The sequence below is a fragment of the Alligator mississippiensis genome, chromosome 7 (genome assembly GCF_030867095.1).
Source record: "Alligator mississippiensis isolate rAllMis1 chromosome 7, rAllMis1, whole genome shotgun sequence".
Lineage (NCBI taxonomy): Eukaryota > Metazoa > Chordata > Crocodylia > Alligatoridae > Alligator > Alligator mississippiensis.
The window spans coordinates 28410328-28436654 of record NC_081830.1 but is presented as its reverse complement, the minus strand read 5'-3'; the positions used below and the strand labels follow the sequence as shown (position 1 = coordinate 28436654).

The 26327-nt window shown below is 46.8% G+C and overlaps 1 protein-coding gene and 1 pseudogene across 1 annotated transcript in view; one reads left to right on the top strand and one right to left on the bottom strand.

The window, feature by feature from the left end:
- The window catches only part of LOC102575466 (olfactory receptor 5G9-like), a 72056-nt gene extending 47357 nt beyond the window's left edge, over nucleotides 1-24699 (bottom strand). Inside the window, exons 1-2 of the mRNA XM_059731823.1 lie at nucleotides 24109-24699; nucleotides 4738-4744 (exon numbers count right to left, since the gene is read on the bottom strand). Of these exons, the coding sequence (XP_059587806.1) occupies nucleotides 4738-4744; nucleotides 24109-24699 (598 nt within the window). The remainder of the gene's footprint in view (nucleotides 1-4737; nucleotides 4745-24108) is intronic.
- Nucleotides 1257-2420, top strand: LOC102566076 (olfactory receptor 5AP2-like; annotated as a pseudogene).
- Nucleotides 24700-26327: the final 1628 nt, after the last annotated feature.

The following is a 26327-nucleotide window of genomic DNA, read 5'->3' as shown; positions in this document are numbered from 1 at the left end:
ACCTGAGGTACCCACCGGTGCCGTTCCTTTACCCAATTTGAGGATCCCGCCTAATTGGTCCCAAGGGGACCATTTACCTCCCAAGACTAACTTAATAGGTGAACTCACCTGGTGTGCACTGGGGTGTTAGGGGGTGGAGGTCTCTAAAGGCTTCAAGTTAGACGAGTCCCATCTGGGTCGCCAAATTGTCGTGGGAGAAAACTCCCTAGAGTCCGTTGTCTAGCTGCATAGGAACCAGGCAACATGGGTAAAGGCTTTTATTGCAGTTTATTTGCTCGAGCAAATGACCATAGCCAACAAAGAGGCAAAAATGGCCTCGAACAAAGACTACAGGACCTTTTTATACTTTTTCAAAAGATAAGGCAACAGCGATACATAGCACTTTCATATAAGGGTAAAAAGGTGGGAAAAACTCATTGCATGTGTGCTTTTACTTAGTTTGATACCTTTCCATAAGCAACAGAATTATAATGCTGCGTTAACAAAATTCCCCAGCAACAAGCTATTTTCAGGTTCTCTAGTTATGTTTCCCAAAACTCTTTAGTTGCATTTTTGGTCTAGCTGATTTTAAAACTTTTTGCAGAAGCTAAGCAGCCGTTAAAAGGTTGCGGTAGCAAAGCAGCAGAGTAACAGACATTTCCTGAGTACATGACCACTGTCTTGGAATAACAGATATTTCCTGAGCGCATGACCTCTGGTGTCTGAACAATGGCCTCTTGTCTGGTACATTTTCTAAATATACGAACTAGCTTGTTTCAGGGTAAAAGTTTCTTTGCTCACCACAGTTTCAAAGCAGCGTAGGAGATGTGGGTGCCCAGATCCCATTAAAATGAATGAGAATTCTGTTTCCACAGTAGATGCTCAACTTTGAAAATCTTGGTTTGTATATTTTCAGCAGAGTCTTTCAAAGGAGCCTAAGTAAGTTCAATTTTTAACTTTTATTTCAGCAGGACTAGGGCTATTGATTTAGACTCCTGTCAAAAACGTAGTCTTCACCAACACGGCATGTGATCAAGATGCTTTTCAACAGTTAACTTGATTCATAAAGCAGTCCATACTTAGAGGAAGAATTGGCATTGGCATTCTCTGCCATTTCTTTTAAATGATGGCTTGCTGCTAATAGCTATTCTTGCTGTATTGGTCAGCAGTAGTGTGGAGCCTCTGTCCTTCTGACCTGCCCACTACCCAGAAAAACAAAAGGCCTATTCTGTTTCAGAGAAAATTTCAGCCTGGGGTCAATTGTAGGGAAATAAGATTGCTTCCTACCCAGTTTAGTGTTCTGAGGTTTAATTATCTCTGTCAACATCTGGGTTTCGTCTGGCTTGTGGATTTGACATCCTCGTTGTGTACTGCTGATTCTTTCATGCCCCTGCAGCTTCTCAGAGATGTACACAGTGACTGTGGAAAATCACACAAGATTGACTGAGTTCATTCTCCTGGGATTCAGCAACCACCCACCTCTTCAGGGTTTTCTCTTTGTGCTCATCTTGGTGGTCTACACCATAACTGTAGTGGGAAATGTAGGTTTGATCATTGTCATAAGTATTGACCCACAGCTCTATACTACCCTCATGTACTTCTTCCTTAGGAGCCTGTCCTTCGTAGACCTCTGCTACTCCACCAGCGTTGCACCCAAAGCCTTGGTCAACTTCTTCTCTGAGAGCAAAACCATTTCCTACAATGGATGTGCCACCCAGTTTTTTTTGGTGGTCTCTTTGTTTCCACTGAAGCATTCCTTTTAGTAGCAATGTCTTATGACTGCTTCACGGCCATCTGCAACCCTCTGCTCTGTCAGGTGAACATGCCCAGGAGGATGTGTTACCTGTTGGTTCTGGGTTCCTACCTCTGTGGTGGCTTCAATACTGTTGTGCACACCACTCTAATGTTCCAGCTGGATTTCTGTGGGCCCAATGAGATCAACCATTTCTTCTGTGACCTCCCACCACTGCTAAAACTCTCATGCAGTGAAATGTACATCAATGAGATTGTATTGTTCTCCTTCTCTACTCTCTTTGTAGTATCTGCGTCTGGTGCCATCCTAGTCTCCTACACCTACATTGCTTCCACCATCCTGGGGATTTGCTCTCACACACGCAGGCTTAAAGCCTTCTCTACCTGTGCTTCCCATGTCATGGCTGTGGCACTGTTCTTTGGTGCAACCTTCTACATGTATGCAGTACCCTCCGAGACATCATCCCCAAACCACTTAAAGGTTGTCTCGATGTTCTATTGTCTGCTGATCCCCATGCTCAACCCCATAATCTACAGCCTTAGGAACAAGGATGTGAAAGATGCTCTGAAGAAGACAATGGACACCAAACTGTTTTTAAAAATGAACCACCTCAACTAATGCCAAAGACCTTCACCAGTCTTTACAGTTTTTAGCTTGTTAAAAACATAATGTGTTTTAATAAATTATTTCCTTTTAATCACAATCGTAATCAGTTTATCCTGATAAAGATTTTGAAAATTATTAATAAAAATTAATTTCCTGAAAGCTCAAAACGGAGAGCACAAACCTGTTTTCATAGCACATCATTGATTGTATTGAAAAGCTTTTCTAGGACCCTGCTGCTCTCATGTTTAGGAACCTTCTTGTAATATCCAACCTAAACTTATTCATGGTCAGTTTATATCCATCTGTTTTTGGCCCTAATGGTGTCCTTATGCTTAAGAAATTTCCCTTGCCAGTGACACACTACTGGACTGTAGGAAACACTGTTAACCACTTAAGTATTTACCAAGCATCTCATTTGGCTTTACAGTCTGTGTAGCTTTGAGTTCCAGACTGCTACCACCAGCTAGCCAGTACTTGAGCAGTAGCAGCTGTGTGCAGATCTATCCTTAGTGTGACCATTCATATGTTCCTTTGCTCTTAACTAGTAAGCTTCCAATGGTCCTAGCAATCAACCTTTAATCAGGAGTGCACTTCATCCCTGGAAAATACTGTCAAGCAAGCCATTGTATGATTTTGCCAAACAAAAAAAGGGAAATTAAATTTGACATTTTCAGGGGGAAAATCATTCACTTAAAGGTTCTTTTCAGCAACAAAAAAAAAAGTGATCCTTGGCTCTGTGCAGATCTCTTGTTTCTTGCTCTCACATAGGGTAAGAGAATTGGCAGTAATAGCTCTTTATCAGGAGCAACAGCCATGGAGATATTCTCTGATTCTTCTGCATTCACCATTTCTGTGCAAATTTGTTCTCCCTTTTCCTTCATGGCTTTGCCCTCTTGCTTAGTCAGGGGGCTTAGAGTGAACACAAAGGGAAAGATGTGTTAATAAAGGGGAAATTCTCAAAATATCTGGGGATATTCTAGATGGCATTAGAAGCCTCCATCTAAACGAAACTCAAGACATAAACACTGAGAGCAGATTGGAAATGGGAAAAGGCTGTGGATTTGTTCTTGAAAAATTTGGTAACACTAGAGGATTGGAAATGCTTTTCCCTCCTGCCCCATAATTCTGACATCTGCCAGTATCCCATTTTTAAAAGGATCTGAAGATACCCCACTTTTATCAAAAGGCTTTGCAAAGGATCCAAAAATGGCAGTCCTTTAGTTCCCTTTGTAATCAAATTCCATATAGATCTTAAAGAGAATTTCATGCACCTAAGTCTCCTAGACACTGAGGAAAATACTAGCTTGGTGGTGTCCAGGGGAGCACTCCTGTGAGTAAGCTTTGACCACTTCCACTGAAGAGCTGCTCTCATCCATCAGTTTTGGCAACAGGTGCAGTAGGAGCAAAGGTCAGGTGCTAATTGTGTTCATATTTCCCACACGGGACCTTAAACCTGTTCCTTTTCAACCTTGGCTCTTGTGGACTGAGGCTGAAGAAGACCATGACCAAGTCTGAAACAGGCATAAACATTGACTGGGTAGCTGAACGGTTTAGCCAGTGACAATGGAAAAGGGGATACATGAACAGAAATATAATTACAGGGGTGTAGGTTGTAGCCGGGCTGGTCTAAGGACATAGGCAGACAAGGTTCTTTGAGTGAATCTGATATCTTTTATTAGACCAATTTAAATAGTTGGAAAACAATTATTAAGCAAGCTTTTGGGTTCAAAAACCCTTCGTCAGGCTAAGGAAGTTTCTGCAGTTGGTGTGTGCTCTTCCTGGATGGAAGAAGCCAGAGGCTGGGCTGGTATGCATACAAGACAGGTAGTCAGTGAAAATGTAAATTGAGGAGTCAATGGGTGAGAGACAGGCTGGGGGTGGGAGGTAGAGAGAAGGGGGATGCATAGTGGAGAGATACCTGGGGAGTCAGATGTCAGGAAGGTTATAATGTATCATAAATCCAATGTCTATATTTAGTCCATGATTTTTAGTGTCCAGGAGGCTGATGAAGTGGAGTTCATAGGCTCGTCTCTGGGAAGTGTTTTGCAAGTTTCCTTTGAAGATCAGGACTGAGATATTGGAGAGAGAGTGGTTTTCTTGTAAGACATGTCCCCCCACAGGAAATTGGGTATTTCTGTCTTTGATAGACTTCCAGTGTGCGCTCATTCTGGTGCGCAGAATGAATGAAAATGAAAACTTAGCCTGACGAAGGGTTTTTGAGCCTGAAAGCTTGCTTAATAATTGTTTCCAATTATTGCCAGAAATATAATTAAAATTCCAGGACTTTCTTTTCAAAATGACAAATGATTTGAGGCACATCTTTTTACTCTCAAGCCATCTTAAAGGAAGTGGCCTCTCAGAAGGTGGCAGATCATCCTTCTGGGGAAAGTCGGTCCTACTTAGGAGCTTTAATTGTGGCCTATTAGAAGCTGAGGCCTTAGAAATTGTAGTTGCTTATAGGGCTATATAAGGCCTAAGTCAAGGGGATTCAGAGGTGCTCTGGAGCCCATAAAAAATCAGGCCTTTTAAGAGAGCTGCCTTTGCTCCAGGTTGTTGCCTAGCAACACCCCCCCCCCCGGGTGCCCCTTAAACTAGTAATAAGAGAAACCATTAAACTATTAAAAAATGTTCTTCTTCTGTGAAGCAGCTTAAAGGCTTCATCATTTCCTAAAGCACAGGGGGATGGAAATTTCATTCAGTTCACAGCAGGCACTGTCCCCTAACAGCCCATACTTTTGTGGATTTTACAGCCAATTTATGGACCATTTTCTCTATTAACACACATTGTCTGAGTTGTCTACTGAACATCAGTCAGTGTGAGGGCATGAGTGAGCTCAGTGGTTCCACATAAGCTAAACAGAAATTGAGAGAAACAGTAAAACATAATGAAGAAGCCTCTTTACAATGGTATATAAATAGCATTCAGAATGAGGAGTCTGATGAAAACATCAACAGCAGGCAGACACTGAGTCCCTTGCTGCTCCATGTGACCACCCGGGGGTCTTAAGACTCACATTTTCAAATGGGGCCGTGGGAGTTAGGGATTCATCTCTTATTGGTAAGGAAAAGTTCAAAATCGAGATTTGGGACAAAGAGAAAAGGCAGGAGAGTGAGATCCTCACAGGATTCTGTTATGAGGTCATCTGGCAACACCAGGTGCTTTGTCTCTAAGGGCGCCTCGGCTTAATGCTCTGAGCTACGGAGGAGGCAAGGGGAGGCAGGCAGGGGGCTCATGCCAAAGACAGGTCACTGTGCGTGGGAATCCAGGTGCCATCTCAGTAATGCTTCTATACTTTAAATTCCCCAGGGGACTGTCATAGCGCTGATGTAGATGGAGGGAAACCAAGTCTTTGGCTTGTCACAGATCAGCTTGCACAAACCTTCTCCCATACAGAAGGCCAGTGCATGAACTGCAGAGGCTCCTTGGACTCTTCCTCTGTGAGGTTCAAGGGAGAAGTCTCATTGCCTAGATGGGGGCATGGACTGAAAAGGGAACTGTATGCACTAAACCCGCCTCCAAATGTTCAGAAGCAGAGAAGAAGGTCATCCTGGCTTGATGCAGTTTCAGATATCGTGAGATTTGAGAAACCAACTGGAATTTCCTTCTGAAATCCTACTGCTCTTCCTTACTCTCTGTTTTGTAGGGGTTTCATTTTTAGGAGTGCAAACTCCAGGCATCTCCGTCTCCCCCATAGAAGACTCAAGGGAGTGTGGAAGGGATTTCTTTACACAACCCATTAGTGAAGGGACTTGTCCATTGAAAACTGAAGAACGCCATACTGCCCAGGTCTGGGAGAAATGCAAAGAAGCAACCAACCAATAACAACAACAACAAAAGTTGGGCATAGCATGTCAGACCTCTCCTGTGAGGTCACAGGCCAGCACAAAGCCTGGTATTGTTAGGTCACTGCTGAGGTCATCTCAGGAACTGTCACAAGCGGTCGCTGCCCGGCCTTTGCAGTAGATGACTGGAATGGGAGCAAAGAGCCAGAGGCAGTGTCACCACATGTGAGGAGCAAGGGGAGAAGTCCAGGAGGAAAAGAAAAGAAACCCGGAGCAATCAAGAGCAGCGGATAAGTTTCTGTTCTTAGGGAAGACAGATGCGATTGGGTAGCGCGCAGAGGCAAACCTGGGGGGAAAAGAATGGGTGAACCTGTCACCCATCTGGCCAGGGAGATTTCTCTCTGCCTCTAAAACTTGAGAGGGTGCTTCCTGCTTCATGGCTGCTGGGGCTGGTGGATCTCTGATAGACTTTTCTCATTTAGCTGGGATATCAGGAACAGGACCCAGCTAGGCATTATAAAAAAAACAGTCCAGTGCCCTAGTCAGTTAGTCTCTTCAATCCCCACTCGCTCTGGCGAGTTCAGGATGTTGCCAAGTATGTTCAGGCCCACAGGAGAACTGGGCCAGAATTACACTCTGACTCCATAAGGAGAAGGAAAATGAGGACAAGACTTGAAACCCAATTTACTCTCACCTTCTTCTCAGAAGCAGCTACCCGGATGCCCCTTGAATTCCCTCACTCTCCACGGCCCCTCCAAACACAGCAGCCTAGTGGGTAAGGGGCCAGCTGACGGGGGCCAAAGCCCTGCACAGTGCAATTGCCAGGAACACCCTCCGGCTTCTCCCCAGGACGTACCAACAGGTCGACTGTGAGTGGGGGAACAGGGTGTACCCCTTTTTGGAGGATAGGCAGCTGAGTCCGGTCACTCAGAGGGAGCGGCGGGGGAGTGGCCATGCTGTGTACCACCATGGACCTAGCCTGCTGATGTCCAGGTCACAGTAAGGGGGCAAAAGCTAGCTCTTTGTCTCTAAGGGCACCTCGGCTTAATGCTCTGAGCTGCGGAGGAGTGAAGGGGAGGCAGGCAGAGGGCTCATGCCAACAACAGGGAACTGAGCTGAGGAAATCAAGGGGGCATCCCAGTAATGCTTCTGCACTCCCAAGTCTCTTGGGGGTGCCACCAACTGGTTTGGAGAGAGGGAAATCAAGTCTCTTGGAGCACAAAGCCCAGCCTGTAGAAACCTTCTCCTTGGAAGCAGTCCAAAGGGTGAAGTGCAGACACTCCTCAGGCTGTCCCTCCAGGAGGTTCAAGAAAGAAGTCTCATTGCCTAGGGGAGGGCATGGAAAACGGGCACTTCTTCCACTAAACGCATGTCCACGTCTTCAGAAGCCTAGAAGGAAGCCATCCTGGCTTGGTGCAATTTCAATAGCATAGTGGGGTGAGACAACACCTGCAGTATTGCCCAGAAATCCCCCGACTCTTGTTGTGTCTCCATTTGACCAGGTGTTTTATTTTTCAGAGTGGAAACTTCGGGCATCTTCACCTCCCCCGCAGAAGAGAAAAGGGACTGTAAAAGGAATTTGACACTGTCTGTTAGGGAGTGGACTTGTTTACAGAAAATGGACTGACTCCCTACGCCCACATGTGGTAGAAACAGAGAAAAAAACAACCAACCAAAAAATAATACAAGCCAGAGAGAGCATGTCAGGCCTCTACTACGAGGTCACCTGCCAGCACAAAGCCCAGCATTGTTAGGTCACTGCTGAGGTCATCTCAACAGCTGTCACCAGATGAGGCCTGGCCAGTCTCTGCAGGAGATGACTGGAAGAGGAGTCAAGGGGCAGAGCAGAGAGTGTCACCACCCTTTGAGGCACATGGAGAGAAGTCCTGGAGGGAAAGAAGAGAAACCCAGTGCAGTCCACAGCAGAGGCTAAGTTTCTGTTCTTAGAGAATACGGGTGTGCTTGGGTAGGGTGTAGAGGTAAAGCTCAGAGGAAATATCTCAGGGGAACCTGACACCCACAGGAAGGGAGAGGTTTCTCTCTTCCTTCCAATCTTCAGAGGGTGCTTCTCTTGCCCTGTGGGTTCAGGCCAAGTCTCAGGATCACAAAATTGCACTGTTAGACAGGAGGGCGTGGTATACAATTATACATGCACACACTCAAAAATCAATTAGGTGCATACACACACACTAGTTGCATGCACCCCCACCAGACTTGCACACACACACTACCAATTCAGGTACATACACATCCAAAATTGCTAGTTGCGTACACACACACGAGGCACATACACGCACTCTAGGTGCATGCACCCCAACCAGCCTTGCACACACACACTAACAATTCAGACATATACACTTCCAAAATTCCTAGGTGCATACACACACACTAGGTCCATGCACCCCCACCAGGCATGCGCGCGCATTCACACACACACACACACACACACACACACACACACACACACACACACACACACACACACACACACTCTACCAATTCTGGCACATACACATCCAAAATTACCAGCCTAGGCAAATACACACCTATCAGCAATTCAAGCACCTACACACACTACACAGATGAAAAGAAATTACACCAGAATCACTTATATATACCTGCACACCCAATACACATACAGATCACTAATTCATATATCATGCACACAGTGACATACATGCATATGAATTCACATGCATACCACTCCTCTACACATACATACAGGTGAGTTCCTAATTTGGATGTTGTGGTGTGTATGTATGTGCTTGGTGGACTTGGGATGCTGGGGGGAAGGTTAAGGTAAGAGAGAGATAGAGAAAGTGTAGGGGGTGAAAGTCATTGGGACTGGGGTTAGTACCGGTAGGCTAGAAAGAGAGCTGGGCTGAGAAGCTGAGGCTTGGGGTTACTTTAGGTTACTGCTGGTGGAGACTGAGATGAAAGTTGCTGGTGCCGGGATTAGAACCATTAGACTGGAGGGAAGTTGGGGTAACTTAAGGTTAATTGGTGTTAATTGAAAGCAGAAAGCTGATAGAGCAAAGGAGCAATGCCGGGGAAGCCCGGAGGCTGGAGCTGGAGTAAGGAGGCTGCAGGGAGCAGAGAGGTACGTGGGGAGAGGAAAACAGATGGGCTATGGGGGGGCGAGGAGGCTGGAGAACACAGAGAGAGAGAGTGTGAAAGAGAAGGGAGAGAGGAATAGGGGCTGGGGAGAGGTGTCAAGAGGCAAAAATGGCAGGAGCGGGGCTGAGAGCCTGCAGAAAACAACAGGGCTAAGAGCCTTGAGAAAAGGGACAGGGAGGAGGCAAAAAGTGGTGGGAACAGGCCTGAAAGTCTGTACAAAGCAACGGGTTAGAGCCGAGAGACAGAGAGCCTGGAATTTAAGATAGTGAATTTATTATGATTTATGATAGTGGTTTTATTGAACAGGGGAGATGGTGACATGATATTTTATTCATTCCTCTGCACGTGTGGGCGCGCGCGTACGCGCGCACACACACACACACACACACACACTGACAGAAGGGGTTAAACAGGCTTGGTGCAAGGGCTAAAGTCCAGGAGGAGAGAGAGAGAGAGTTTCAGGCTGGACATAAGGAAGAACTTCTTTACAGTCTGAGCCCCCAAGGCCTGGAACAGACTGCCACCAGATGGGGTGCAAGCACCTACTCTGGACTCCTTGAAGAGTCAATTGGACGTTTATCTTGCTGGGATCCTGTGATTGCAGCTGACTTCCTGCCCCTTGGGCAGGGGGCTGGACTCCATGATCTTCTGAGGTCCCTTCCAGCCCTAGTGTCTATGATATCTATGAAAACAGGCAGTTTTGCATTGACTGCCATAGGGAGAGGAGTTCGTGGCAGCAGGGCTGCATCAGGGCTCAAACACAGCTGAGGTGGGGTAAGCCAGAGCCCAGGAACAGGAGGGAAAGGAGGGTCGTGGCATAGATGGGCCTGGGGGAAGCCAGGCTCCTGAATAGATAGGCCTGGAGGAGGCAGGCCTTGGAAAGAATAGGCCTGAGGGATGAGAGAGGGGCCAGGTGGAAGCAGGCTTTGGAAGCCATATGCCTGGAGAAAGGGTTGAGAGTGTAAGAGAGGACATCAATTAGTGATAACACCTGCCAGGATTGCAGCATGATGTAGTGGTGGAACGGGACCATGCCATGGGCCGTTAAGGCAGCTACCATGGGCATCTGGTTGTCATTAGGAGCAGGTCAGCTTGGGAAGCCCTGCAGCAGTCTCCCTTACACAGATAACAGAACATTATGGTATGGTGGGGAAAGCTTGGGATGATTGCCTGAAGACAGCAAGGACTGAAGGGACTCTAGGGGTGATGCCACCCCCTGGATGTGGAAACCATTACTGTATGCCAGGTCCTTCTCCGCCAACAAACTTGGTTCAAAGCTCCAGTCTGCCCACAATCCCCATGGCCCCCGCTTCAACTTGGCCAGAGGGATCACTCAGGGAGAGGGAAGGGGTTGGGGCCTCAAGGGGGACTGAACTTTCAGTCTTTGTTAAGAGTGCACATTCCCCCTGCTGCAGAGCACCTGCGTTTGGGCAGGGTGAGTGTCATGGGTGGCACTGCCTGCCCCTTTGTCAAATCAGTGTGTGTTTGAGCTGGGGCTGTAGCTCCAGCTGGCAGCTAGCAAGGACTGCTGTGCCATCTGCAACTGCTGCCTCCTGCTGTGCCTGCCCCCGGTCTCCTTGCTGTTCCCAGCCTTGTGGAGCCCAGCAGAGACCCCAGTGTGGTAATGTTAATGGCCCAGCAGGGAAGGGAGGGGCCGTTGCAGCAGGGAAAGAGAAGCAGGAGATTTTGGGGTGAGCTATGTCCATTTGTAGAAATGTGAAACTTGCTATGTCTAAAGGAGCTGAGATTCCTGAGCCTGCAGTTGAGTAGAGGAGGGTCTGGAAGAGCTGGTGTCGCACAGACAATCTGCAGAGGACTGGCAGTGGTCCACAGTGGTGATGGAGTGGGAACAAGCCTGGTGGTGAAGTAGTGATCTCCAGCAGCAGCTACTTTGCCTGGAGTAGGTGGTAGAGGCCCTGGATGGCTGCCCTGGCTGAGTCTCCCCTTCCAGGAAGAGTGGGCTAAGTGGTAGCTCCCCTGGGTTGGCTGCCCAGTGACTGAGACACTCTCAGCTGTTGGGGTTTCAGTTAGTGCCATTGAACAAATCCCAGGGTAACCCAGGTGCCATGCCACTCTGGCTGAGAATCACTGTCCCTGTGTAAGCAACATAGCACATATCCTCCATCTCCTTGTTTCTATTGATAACCCTAGCCATGGTGCTACCCATGGCCAGGTCTGGATTCAGGGTTCTGGGGTGCCAAATAGCCTCGGTCAACCTCCCAGCCCCTAAGGCTGGGTCACCTTTCCCTGGAGTGCTTTCCCCACACACTGGAGTATATACAGTCCAACTATTTACACAGATTATTATTTACAGCGCAGTCAACATATGAATGAGGTTAATAGCACAACAGGATATCAATAATCTAGTTGTGAAAGGCAAGTATCAATGAACTAAAACGCCCTATATAAATTGAATCAAAGACACCCTCAGTACATCTCCCCAGCTTAAACCTTGAGACTCCAGTGATTTTTCAGGAGGAGCACACAGGGTTAACAAGACATCAGCTGTCCTTCACACTGGCAGCGCAATACCCATGGCTGGTGCTGCTGCTTTGGGAAGTCCTGCTCTCTGCCAGAGCCTCATGGGGAAGAGCAGCTGTCCTGTCTGTGGTAGCTGCAAAGAAACACACACTTCCCCTCTCCTCCAAAGCACCTTTCTCCAATTCCCAGACATGGGCCCTTGTACTGATAACTGAAACAACCCTGGGCTATCACCCGCCCGGCCCTGGGCTGTTCTCAGTGAACTCTCCCCAGAGCCTGCCCAGACCAACACCCTGCCCTCCTAGGCAAGTGTATGGTACCACCCTTTTCCCTCCACATGGGTCCCTCTGCCTCACAGAGGGAAAAAGGATACCAGGTTGTCTTCTCTCCATCACTAAGGGTAGGTTCACTTCTCAGGCAGGCTGCAGGATGGTTTCTCCTTGAGTTTGGTGGTCCTGGGCTCCTTCCCTTCTCTGAGCCTGGCTGGGTTCCCTCCCCTTTCCTGCCTCCCAAAGGAGCCAATCACAAAGCATGCATAAGCTCTTGCAAGCAACATCTTTCTACAAACTTTCCTGCTCTGCCTTTGCAGGGATCCTGAGCCCTGCTGCAAATCCAGCAGCAGCTGTTACATGTTAAAGTAATTTTTGAGTAAGCTGTATCTTCCAGAAGGGTGCTTATTATGGATTTAAGATTTCTATAGAGGAGAAACTCTCTCTTCATATGCTAGATGCTTCTAATGATTATTTCCCCTCGTTTTTAACAATGTGTGTCTTATTTTTAATTGGAATTGATTTGCAGTTAATTTACTGCTAGTGGCTTTTGTTACATCTGTGGTTTTCTTTCCTTGTATCAGGGTTCTTGTATTGTACCAGTGAAAACTTTCCTGATGGATGATTTCTTTGTCTTCATAACAACAGTATAAATGGTTTTATGCAGACCCCATGAGCCAGGAAGAACAGTACTGTTCATACACATTACCAAGTCTAGAGACTTTAAATTATTTGGGCATGAGCTTTGTTACATGCTGGATGTATGAAGTGCAGCAGCCCTGTGAGCACTACTCTCCATGCTTTATTACTTTGAAGACACATATGGTGTAGTGAGTATGTGTATTTTAAGAGCAACTTGTATCTGAGTCTAAAAACCAGGAAAAATTGAAATGGAGGGCCCTAATTTCCTATGCATTTCAATAGCTAGCTTTTCTATCTCGTGACTTGCTAAGACTCAAACATCCTGAATCTCTGTTTTCCATGGGGACAGCTAGTTTCAGGGGCGATGTGTAGCGGGTGCATGCAGGTGCACGTGCATCCCCTGAGCGTGGCGGTGCATCCCCTACAAAAAGGTGCCATCAACACTGTCAGCAGTGCCTGCTGGTGGTTCATGATTCCTGCTCGCTGTTGCTGCTGCTGCCGCCTGCGGGTAGTCGCTGACCCTTGGTCGGCACTCGTCACCCGCCTCCCCCACCGCCGACAGTGCCAGTGGCATTTGCAGGAGCTACCCCACTTACCACCGCCGAGCTACTGCTGCTCCCGCTGCCGTTGTCACACTTCTCCCACCAATGGGGGACAAGCCATTCGTGGCCAGTTTCCAGTATGCAAATTACTAGCTTGCTGTCTTTTTTTCTGAATAGTAGTGATATCCAGTGACCATCTGCCCTGTCCCACAGCACCACTCTTCAAAAAGCTTTTCAAGACTTTTATGCAGATAAAATCAAACTTGGGTGCATTTGTATACTCTTACAAAGGAACTAGATAGATAAATTTTGGCAATGTCTCTCATGGCACCAGCAAATTGCGTGTCTATTATCAACTTCATCCTGGTTGGATTTAGCAAATAGCTCAGAGTTGCAGATCCTCCTCGTCTTGTTTCTTAAATCTTTGTCTGAAGAAAGAAAAGAGATTACCAGGACAGTTGTTTCACTTGCAGCTCCTCAGGCACCAGTTTGTTCACTTTGTATCCCTGCTGGAGGGGATCAGATGGCAGGCAGAGAGCTAGAAAATCTTACTTGCAATGAAGCTTAAAATCCAAAATCAGCTAAATTTGGCATCTTTCATGTGTCAGGGATGTACAGGGAAGGAATTCTACCTGATCTACACATCAAAGAGCAACTCAGCACATCTCACAAAGACACTGTCATTGACCCAGAGAGACAGCTTTCCATCTCCAGCTCCCTTTGTACAAAAATTAAGTTTATTTCCTACCTATAGGGACTTTTTTAACCATCTGTACTTTCCCCAGAGCCTGATAAAGGGCCTTTGAGCCCGAATGCTTGCAGAAAAGGATTTTTTTTGCAATTTCCCAGTTGGTCTAATAAAAGGTATCATTTTGGAACCAAGAGTTCTAGATTTTTGTATGTCTCTTTTGTCTCAGACCAACGTGGCTACCAAGTACGTCCCTAGCATATACAGTAAGCACTCAGAGCTCACTGACAAATTGGCACAGTTCCCGCTGTGATCTCTGCATATGCTGTGAGCTCTATGAACTCACTGGCTGTTCTACCCAGAGCCCCTGCTTTTTGGAAGCTCTGGAGCCAGCTGCTGCTTGCTCTTCCTGACCCTTCTCACCAGAATTGTCATCTGGAGAGGGGAGTGGATGAGAGGCAGTTGCAATGACAGTCAGACCCTGGTTTCATGGAGCTCAGGAGCTGTGAGGGGCCTATCCTCATCCCTTCCTTTCCTATCCTGCTGAATTTCAAGGAGGGGATGTGAGTGGAGGCAGTAGGAGAAGAAGGGAGGGTACGAGTGAACAAAAGGAGGTTCTGGAGCTATTTGAAAGCAGGGAATCCAGGCAGGCCCTGCCCTGGGAAGTTAATAGCACATGCAGAGCTCCCCTGATATACTGGTGATCTCAGAGAGCTTGCTGGCATTCAGGATCACAGTGAGTGGCGATGGTAACACCCTTTTTGACTGTGTGGCACAAAGGTAATGGCATCTCTTCACTTAAAATGTGCCAGACAGCCAAAGGATTATGGCTGCACACCTTTTACAGTGATCCTGAATCTGCCCATGGCTGAGCCCTTATAGTTCCTGATCTCAAGCTTTCTTCTCCAACCAGGAGGGCAGTCAGCTGAGCTGAGTGCCAAATGCTTCTAGTGACTGGAGAAACTTCAAGGAAGTGTAACTTGGGTACACCCAAAGGTGTGTCTCATCCGCGGATAGAAGGGATGCGGGGTCAGGTGGTAAAGCTGTGAGAGGGATCTGGTCATCTCTGTACCAGTTCCCTGTATTCTCTAAATAGCCAGGCCAGAGCAAGATGACTTAACTAGTTATTTACAGATTTATTAACATACATACATACATATAAAACCTTCACTGATAATAACTATGTACAATACAAGTTTACAGACAATGCTATATTCAATAATCAAAGGGAACAGTACCACCACTAGTGGCCTCAAACCCAACGCAGGGCACTGGTGAGTCCTGAAAGAAACAAGCAAAAGCAAATGCCAACAGTCCATACCCACCACAAGTAAGCAGATGGATCCTGGAACAGATAAGTGCAGGTAAATACAACAATATCACAAAATAAACAGCAGGTAACTATTTACAAATTATAAAACCCATTAATCAGAAAGCATTAAATAAGAGATGTATATGTCACAACCCAAAGTTGTGATTTTTTTTTTGTGTGTGTGCTTCCGCACTGCTAAATTATTTCCCACCATTTTTGTCGCTTTCTTTGCACGGTAGAGCTCTCTGCTGCTAGAAAGAGCTCTGGTGCAACGGGGGATTTCCCGCCAAATTACAGCTTCTTTGCAGTGTGCATTCCTTTTGCATCATAGTGATGCTCGCTGCAAAGAAGTTCCCGCCATTTGTATTAGGGTCCACGCCATGTTATTGGCCGACTCCTAATTTAGGCACACGTGGTGGCTAGCGATTGGCTTGCTAGCCATACATAAGGCTTGGGTAGTATCCGCTCAAGCTGGAGGAGGGAGGAGAGAGAGAGATTCTGTGTGAAGATCTCCAAGCGTTGTGGACCCTCGCGGATTCGGTGCGCCTCCCCTAAGCAGGCAGAGAGAGGCAATAGAACCGAGCCTACAGAGCTTTCGCTTCTCGCCTCTCCCTGTCGCCGAGCGCAATCCTAGACGTATCCCTTTCCTATAATTTCGGACCCCACGGAGCCTAGCAAACTCCGGGGAAAACGTATCAGACCCGTGGAGCCTGAATAGCTCCGGGGAAACTTTTCGAATTCAACTTAACCGGACCCACGGAGCCTAGCAAACTCCGTGGGAGCAATCGTTTTGTCAGAGTCCTCCAACGAGGGTTCAAGTGGGAGCTGTGCCTGGAAACTTATCCAGCCTACACTGATACCATCTTTGGGTGTAAGTAAACAATCTTTTCAATCAACCGTTACACCTCTGTGACTAATTCTAACTCGCATGCACAAAACCATCCCGCGGTTTCTCCCACCCCGCGTGTCCAGGCTGACGGCCACAGCCCGCGTGCACCGGAGACGGGTCCGGTACGACCCCGGTTTGCCCCCGGCCTGCCCATGGCGGCCAGAATGGGATCGGAATCACCGCCGCGCATGGCGACGAGGGTGGGATTGAGATTGGGAGAAAATTTGCACATGGGATCAAGATTGGGAGAGAGCGCGCACGTAACAACTCAGACAGAATTAAGAGAGAGCACGCTCGAGTTAGAGTTAGTTAGGAATTGCCCTTGGCGCGATAACCAACGCCAAGTGACAAATTTTGAAGAACTAGAGATCCATATCACTTACCACCAGGCGGGCGGAACGGGTGAAAGATTTGTAAGCTGCCGTTTGTCGCTAAAGGGAGAAGAGGGAATCTCCGAAGACGGAACCCCGAAAGAAAGGGAAGTGTACTTGCTCTCTGCGGCGTTCGGGTGTATAATGAGAGATAAGCGGGTCCTGTTTAGGCCCCTCGATACTGTGTCCCTCGCCGAGCCCAACCTGGCGGGCAAAACGAACCCGACTTTCACCCGGGAGTGTGCCCGATGCCTACGATATGCTCGGGAGAGTGAAGAACCGGAGCCCATCGGCCCATTCTCTCCGGGAATAGTAATGTCTAGATTACGGGGTCGCGAGCTTCCATCCAAGCTCTGTGAAGATCTGGAGACGGAGGAGCGCCCCGTGGATGAAAGAATGGCCTTGCGGTACAACAAGGGGGGAGAAGGTAGTGCAACTATTCGTACTATAATGAATCTAATGCAGAGGAATTTAAGTTTAAAAGCCCAGCTGCAGATGGCGATCCAATCGGTCAAAGAAGCTGCTGAGAAAAAGGAGCCTGAAACGCCAGCCCAAGATGGCGCCGAGCAAGAGGGAGACCGCGTGGAAGAACCAGAAAAGAAGGGTGGAGCTTCTAATGAACCCGCGAGAATTCGGTCAGCGACTCCGCCCATCAACGCAGCGTCGTCGCCGGCAACCCCGCCTAGTGACGCGACAGCGTCCCGACCGACCACTCCTTCCTGCCGACGAAGGAGAGAGTCAAGCGAAGGAGTGCATCCGCCCCTCCTGCTTGAAGCAGCAACAGCAGCAGTAACCCCAGCGGCAGCAGTTCAGCCTATAACAGCATCATCTCCCAAAGGAGCAGCTTGTTCTACAACAACGACGAATAGAGTTGCTACTACTTATTATGCTCGCACCAGAACTGAGTTGCAGGATTTATGTAGAGCATCAAAGATTCGACCTGAAGAAACTCTAGCTGTATGGTTAGGATGTTTAGTCGTGGAACTTGGATCCGACCTGCTGAACCAAGAAGAAGCAAGCTTCTTAGTCAGACAAGTTTCGTGGAGTAGAGGACATGTCACCGACATCAATATGATAACGTGTAATACTCACTGGCCTATTCCACTGCCAGCGCTTGTTGCAGGACTGATTAGTCAAAAGGCCCACGTATGGCATGCAGGACGGCCAGAATATGTCGGCGCAGATCACCTTATGCTGGCAATGATTGGCATCTCGTATTGTGCTTGGAACCCGAGAGCATGTGCGCTGGGACTGACATCACTCCAGCGAATAAGACCGTGGCCTCAGCGTCACTTGCGGGATCCTGGAACCGTTCCACTAACCTCTCACGGCCTAGACAGTTGTCTCGAGATCTACGGACAAAAGAACATTGCCGTTCTTCGGATTCTTTTCAGTCATAGATTTCATAGATTTCATAGATTTTCATAGACATTAGGGCTGGAAGGGACCTCAGAAGATCATCGAGTCCAGCCCCCCACCCAAAGGGCAGGACGTCAGCTGGGGTCATAGGATCCCAGCAAGTTAAGCATCCAGTTTCATCTTGAAGGTGTTCAATGAAGGCACTTGAACAACCTCCGGCGGCAGGCTGTTCCAGACCTTGGGGGCTCGGACAGTAAAGAAATTCTTCCTTATGTCCAGCCTGAAACGATCTTGTAGTAGTTTGTGACCATTCGTCCTCGTCACCCCTTGGGGCGCTCTGGTGAACAAACGTTCCCCCAGATACTGGTGGTCACCCCTGATAAACTTGTAGGTGGCCATCAGATCACCCCTGAGCCTGCGCTTTTCCAGGCTAAAGAGCCCCAGGGCTCTCAGCCTGTCATCGTAGGGTCTGCTTCCCTGACCCCTGATCATGCGCGTGGCTCTTCTCTGGACTCTCTCAAGCTTCTCCACATCCTTTTTGAATTGTGGAGCCCAAAACTGGATGCAGTACTCCAGCTGCGGCCTCACTAAGGCCGAGTACAGGGGGAGAATGACGTCCTGGGATTTGCTTGAGAAGCATCTATGGATGCAAGCCAGCGTTTTGGTCGCTTTACTAGCCGCAGCATCGCATTGCAGGCTCATGTTCATCTTGTGGTCAATGATGACCCCCAAGTCTCTTTCTTCCATAGTGCTAGCCAACATAGCACTGCTGAGCCTATAAGGATGCTGCGGGTTTTTTTTCCCAAGGTGGAGAACCTTGCATTTATCAGCGTTGAACACCATCAGATTCTCATCCGCCCACTTGCTGAGCCTGTCCAGGTCAGCCTGGATCACCCGCCTGTCTTCTGGCGTGGATGCTTTGCCCCAAAGTTTGGTGTCATCGGCGAACTTGGCCAGTCCGCTTCTGACTCCAGTGTCCACATCGTTAATGAAGATGTTGAACAGTATGGGTCCAAGGACAGAGCCCTGGAGGACCCCACTGGTCACAGGACACCACGATGAGTGACTTCCATCAATTACTACCCTCTGGGTCCGACCCCGGAGCCAGTTTTCCAGCCAGTGGATCGTGGGGGACCCAAGGCGACAATTGGCCAGTTTCTCCAAGAGACGATCATGGGACACCAGATCGAAGGCTTTTTTGAAGTCAAGATATATGACATCAATCTCATCTCCCTTGTCCAGGTGATAGGTCACCTGGTCGTAGAAGGAAATGAGATTGGTCAAGCAAGACCTACCCGCAACAAACCTGTGCTGGCTATCCCTTAAGATGTTGGCGTCAGCCATCAGTCCAATGGTAAACTAGCCCGTGAGCAATCTTCTTTGTGAATTGCCGAGACTGCGTATCCTGATGGAGCCAAGACTGTCTTATGATCAGGACTGTCAATACCCGGCCAAGTCTCAAGGCACCAGATGACGTGGATCCGATCTCCCACCACTGCCACTGAGAACCCTAGAGGAGCGATACATGTTTGGATTTCTCCTACAGCGTTCTGGACTTAACAAGCGGCAGCTTCGAATTTTGGGGGACGCAGGCCAATGGCAGTTAGCTTATGAGTTAGGTTTCCGTTATTTAGAAGAACCAGATGATGAATCTTCGATGATTTCATCTAATTAAGCCATAGGAATCGTTTAAGATTGTTTAAGTTTATTGAATCAGATCATTAATCTGTTTTTGAGAGTTTTTTGTTTGCACATCTGAGATTCAGAGCATGTGACGAAGGGAAGCCCTAAGAGGGATGACATCACCAGAAGAAGTGAGGGCCTGACGTACGACTTTGTTACGACGCTCACTGAAGCCCTGATCATGTAGTGTTTGTCATGAATCAGATTATGTGTTTGTGTTGGTTATTATTTCTTGATTGTTATGTAACTTGATCCCAGGACAGCAAATTTTATGTTTGTGTATTTGTTTGATGGCTTGTTCACTCGTTGGACGATCACGACAGATTATAGATTGCTCAGAAGAGTATGGCATAATTTAGCTATGCTCTCAGCAAGGGGGGATGTCACAACCCAAAGTTGTGATTTTTTGTTTGTGTGTGTGCTTCGGCACTGCTAAATTATTTCCTGCCATTCTTGTCGCTTTCTTTGCATGGTAGAGCTCTCTGCTGCTAGAGAGAGCTCTGGTGCAATGGGGGATTTCCCAACAAATTACAGCTTCTTTGCAGTGTGCATTCCTTTTGCATCGTAGTGATGCTCGCTGCAAAGAAGTTCCCACCATTTGTATTAGGGTCCACGCCATGTTATTGGCCGACTCCTAATTTAGGCACACGTGGCGGCTAGCGATTGGCTTGCTAGCCATACATAAGGCTTGGGTAGTTTCCGCCCAAGCTGGAAGAGGGAGTGTCGGGACCCAGGGCAGCCGGCCAGCAGCTCTCCCTGACTCCCACCCAGGCAGATAAGGGTCCAGGGCCTTAGAAGGCCATCAGGCGGGTACTTGTGACACTTGGAGTGGAATTAATTAGGCAGACGCTTATCGGTTGCAAAGCAAGATTATTTACTCACGCCGTCAAGGTGGTGAATAGCGGAGGTCAGAGATACTTGGTTAGTTACAGCTTAAGGTTCGAAGGTCGGTCTGCATAAAAGTTCTTTGGTCGGGCAGATAAACGGAGAAAAAATCGGGCCGGCAGGTCGTTGATTTATGTCTGATAAGGTCGAGACGGGGGAGACTGACAAGCGATCAATTTGTCAGTTATTCTCACACATACGTTCAGAGGTTTTTTCAGGTGTGTGTGCGGAGGTCTCCCGTTCTTCACGGAAGTGAAGACGGGTTTTATTTGTGTAATAGCCAATTGCTTTTCGCCATGTCATAAATTTCATTAGAATCGCCAATTATCTAGCGGTCTTCGCTAGGGTGTTATCTCACAGGGTTACTCCCTGTTTTCTCTGACCAGTTATAATGATTTATGTACAGCACAGAAGGCTAAGTTCTATTTCATGTTAGTGTCGCAGTTATAAATTTCTTTTTGACATGCGCAGCAAAAAAAAAGCGGTTACTATCATTATTGTTAACCCTTAGTTAACCTAGTGCAGAAAAAAACTGTTTTGAATGGTTTTACTTGTTTGTGACATGGGCACTACTTAATTTGGTTGTGACAGGGAGGAGAGAGAGAGATTCTGTGTGAAGATCTCCAAGCGCTGTGGACCCTCGCGGATCCGGTGCGCCTCCCCTAAGCAGGCAGAGAGAGGCAATAGAACCGAGCCTACGGAGCTTTCGCTTCTTGCCTCTCCCCGTCGCCGAGCGCAATCCTAGACGTATCCCTTTCCTATAATTTCGGACCCCGCGGAGCCTAGTAAACTCTGGGGAAAATGTATTGGACCCGCGGAGCCTGAATAGCTCCGGGGAAACTTTTCGAATTCAACTTAACCGGACCCGCGGAGCCTAGCAAACTCTGTGGGAGCAATCGTTTTGTCAGAGTCCTCCAATGAGGGTTCAAGCGGGAGCTGTGCCTAGAAACTTATCCAGCCTACACTGATACCATCTTTGGGTGTAAGTAAACAATCTTTTCAATCAACCGTTACGCCTCCGTGACTAATTCTAACTCGCGTGCACAAAACCATCCCGTGGTTTTTCCCACCCCGCGTGTCCGAGCTGACGGCCACAGCCCGCGTGCACTGGAGACGGGTCCGGTACGACCCCGGTTTGCCCCCAGCTTGCCCATGGCAGCCAGAATGGGATCGGAATCACCGCCGCGCATGGCGACGAGGGCGGGCTCGGGGCCCGGCCCTCACAGTATACATATACTCGTGCTCATAAAATAGCGAGATCATAAAAATCCAAATATAACAAAAAAAGAAAGATGCAGACTGACAAAATGTAAGGCGCTCTTACATCTCTTCAGAGTGCCAATGAGGAATGAAATACCTGGACTTCCCCCTTGTTTAATGGGACCCCTTGCTGCTATTTGTCAGGGAGAGGTACAAGATCCCAGGTCCTCCTGCCTGTCGTGGGTTGCATCAGGACCAATGTTCCCTCCAAGGTGTAGCAGTCTGCGAGCGTGCCGCTTCAGTCTGTTCCCAAATTGGTCCCACCTCTCCCTTTTGGTGCACGCTGCTCCAGTCCACCCCACAGTATAACACAGTATAACAATAGAAGATGATACTAAAGCTTTTTATTTAGGATGGGTCTGAGTGCAATGAATATCAAGATGATCCTTTAGAGAGGCTGCAGGGAAGATATTGGCCTTCCTAGAATAATAGAAAAAGCAACACTATATGGTGTATTGTAGAATCATGCTCACTTTAACCAAGCTAGTGTCCAAACTGGATGCAATTTAGCCAAGTTGGTGCATTTCTCTACATGCCCATAATTTGCAGGGAGACCAAGCACAGTGTTGTGCAACCAAAACAGCACTAAAGCAGGTAACTAACTGATGCTCAACAGCCAGCACGAAGGTAGCCTGCTGCTAGGTTATACTGTAAACTCCTACTTAACTTGCTATCTGTCCACTCTTACCCCTAAGTCCCTAAGTTTATCTTTCGGGTTCTTGCACCATAAGTCGTGTGATGCCAAAACAGCAAGATTTCAAGCCTGGGACTGAACCCAAGCTCCAAAAGTCAAGCCTGCTACATTGGGAAGGGAAGTGCGAGTCTCTTCTGAAGAACCAGAAGCTGTAGCACACTGACATGCTTCTTTCCATGAAGAGGTTGTTTGGTGGCAACAAATAACCACAGTGGAAAAGCCTGCATGACAGGCAGAGCTGGTTGGAAATTGGTGGATGTGTCTACTCAGAGCTCTAATTTTCCATCAAAATTGGTTTCAGTGGAAGGATTTAGCTAGTGTGATTACAGGATAAAAGAGTCTCCAACTGCCACTACGGCTGCTTGAAAAAACTTGGTACAATTCTGGTCTTGGCACATAGGTGTGTTTTTTCTCCCATGACAAGAGCCGCGGTTGTCTAGAGGGACACAGGGTAACTGCTGTTGCAGTTTTTGTGCCTACATGGGCACTATTGTCTTTCTACAGGTTTTGGTACCAATGTGTGGTTTGTAATTCTATTTCCTGCTCTGGCAAAATAAATTCATCCAAATGTGTACCTGCTGGTACTAAATCATAGGGGGAGAGCAGCCCTAGGTGCTGATTCAGAGGGGAGGTGGAACAAGAGCAGCTGCCTCTGCAGCTACACAACCATGCCGAAGGCACCTGTAGCCAGAAGTCCTTGCTGTCCCCATGTGTCATAGCTGCCTTGGGTGCCCAGCTTACCTGTTTGGCAATGGGCTTAGGTTTCCTCCAATTACTAATTCTTGAACAAAGGACAATTCTTGGTTGCCAGCTGCAGTTAGTTTCCACTGAGAATAGAGCAAGTACCTCCCATGGTGAAAAACTGAAAATACCAAGAGTTAAAATGCTCTTTCTTGACATTCCATTGATTCCAATAACTATGTTAAACCTGTAGTTGACTGCAAGGATGAATGTTTGTCTTATCTTTTTTTAAGCCCTTTATGAAATAGTAGGGTGTTTAGCTGTGGAGTCTGCCACTAAGAGGACAAGGCCATACATGCACACAAGCAGGGAAGGGGAAATACAATTGGATTCTAGAATCTAGATCACCATTGTCATGTGATGATTTCAGTTGTGAAATTTCTGCTTAGAAAACAAATGCTCCTTAAAGCTCAAGGAAGTTTGGATCCACAGTTTGGGGTCAGACACACTTAAAAAAGAAAAAAAAGGAAGTATTAAAAAACCTAAAATGTCAGGGTGACTTACTATAATAAAACACTTATTCTTGTAATAACACACAATATTGTTAGGAGGGGCCTAAAAGTATAGGTAGATATGAATAAAGAGGGAGAGTTGGATGCTAATAAATATTATGCAGAGAGATGTACAAATGCATGCAAATATTTATGAAGTACTTCCCACTTGATAGCTCCGAAGTGTGGTTTAGCTCTGTATTCACAGAAGAGGCTTATTTTGAAGTCATTTTCCTACCTATGGTCCTTCTCAAAGCATCTTTCACATCCTTGTTCCTGAGGCTGTAGATGAAGGGATTCAACATGGGGATGACAAGGGTATAAAACACAGACAAGACTTTGCTCAGATGTGGGGAAGACAGAGAACCTGGCTGGGCATACATAAAGGAAACCGTGCCAAAAAATAAAGCCACAGCCACCATGTGGGAGGAGCAAGTGGATAAGGTCTTGAGCCTGCCCTTGAGCGAGTGAATCCTGAGAATAGCATGGATGATGTAGGCATAGGAGATGAGGATGATTCCTGAGGTGATCACTATGATGAAGCCAGATGCAAGAAACATTACCAGTTCATTTATGTATATATCGGTACATGATAGATTTAGCAAGGGGGGAAAGTCACAGAAGAAATGGTTGATCTCTTTAGGCGCACAGTAGCTAATTGAAAAGGTGAAGCTAGTTTGCACAATAGAATTGGTGCCACCACAGATATAGGAGCCCACGATGAGATGAACACAGACCCTTTTGGACATGATGGCTGGATAGAGGAGTGGGTTGCAGATGGCTATGAATCGATCATATGCCATTGCTGCCAGGATATAGGCTTCTGTAGTGACAAAGACAGCAAAAAAGAAGAACTGTGCAGCACATCCATTGTAGGAAATGGTTTTTCTGCCTTGTAGGAAGGTGGCCATGGCTTCGGGGGCAATGGTTGAGGAGTAGCAGAGGTCTAGGAGTGACAGGTTCATGAGGAAGAAATACATGGGGGTGTGAAGATGAGGGTCAATTCGAATGATGAGAACCATAATAGTGTTCCCTAGCACCGTGGCCGTGTAAATCAGAAGGAACACCACAAAGGGAAGCACCTGTATCCCAGGTCCACTCCCGAATCCCAGCAGGATGAATTCTGTCACAGATGTGTGGTTCTTCTCCCCCATAGATGCTGCCATAGCTCATCTCTCCCTTGGGGGGTAAAAAATAGGTTAAAGATGGAGGACAAAGCGTAACGTCCCTTTGGGGATGACTGACAGAACCCTTCAAAAGTTACTTAAACCTCGACTTAATATGTCTACAGGATGTCTATTGAAATTTTGAGTTTTCTACTATGAAGCTATATCTCCATATCACTTCTCCATATAATAACAATTGTGCCTTTGACAGAATATTAGCAAAATCTTCTAATTTCTCTTGTCATTCTCAGGTCTCCTTTTGGAATGATGTGTTGCTCAGCCTTGTTATTCTGGGCTGAATGCGACTCCCAGTCTATACATGCATATATTGTAAACTGAGAGTGTACAACACGGGGATTTTTGTGCTCCAAACAATAACTTTTCATTGAGCTAGACCAGATTTCTGTCTATGGATGCAAAGATAAACAGATACTGAATCTTATTGTTACTGTATCCTATAATTAGTACTGTATGCTTTACCTGTATTCTATACATATATCAGTGGAATCTGACTGCTGTCGAAATGAAATCTGTGGAGGTTGGAACCAAGCGAATTGTGAACGTATCCCGGGGCGCCTACCTGTAACATTAGGTACCTATTTGTTTAAAATATGTCCCCCAAACTCCTTTGGTGCCTCTGAAAACACTAACTTCATGTAAGAAAAAGGGAAAGGACTGCGTTCTTGATAAAGACTAGCCCTTTCAGCTCACCTTCCCCCCTTCCTTTCTTACATTGCACAATATGTCTAGATGTTTTGTTCTTGGGAGTTCCAGCAATTATTTTAACAGAATATAGAGTTTATAATGAAATAAACATTTTCACATACATTGCTGAATTTACAAAACTCCGGAAATAGATACATATGCCAATCAATGCATAAAACTTAAACAGCAAAGAAAAAAACAATGAAGCACATGGTACTGAGGAAAAATGCTAGTTTTTTTTTCAATATTATAAGGTGTTTAGCTGAATAATTTAGCTTTTGAATAAAAAGTAAGAATTTTCATTTAAAAAATAGGACTGGCTCTATTCCTAGAATACAAAAATAGCCAGCTTGAGTCAGCATATACCTACCCACAAAAAGTCTCTTTTTATGGAAAAGAGAAGTTAAATGCAAAATCTTCTGTATTTTTGTCACCTTTTTTTCATCCACAATTCTGTCAATAAGACATTGAAAAGCTACCTAATCCCTTCACTTTTCTAGCGACTGGTAGTTGAAAAGTAGAAGTAGAATGAAAGGTCTTCTGTCTGGTTTTACCTCTTTCTCATGCACAGCACTCTCCATAACATACTGAAAAGCCTCCCGACACCTTCACATCCCAGTCCTGAAAGAAAGACCTACCCCAGCATCATTCAACTTGGTCTCTTTCGGAGCCTTCTGCAACAGCCTCCTGTGCTGTTGTCTGCAAAGGTTGGCACCTTTCACTGCCCCCTGATCCAAGGATTTGGGTAGGAAATTTGCTTTAATGTTGCAAACTGACCTGAGATCTTTATTGCCCTTGAGTGCTTTTCTGCCAAGATCAAGTGCTGGGACTGTTCTAGCAGTTATATTGAAGGGAATGGCATTGAATCTGGCCAAACTGCAGAAGCTGTGCAAAAGGAGGAGGCTGGTGCT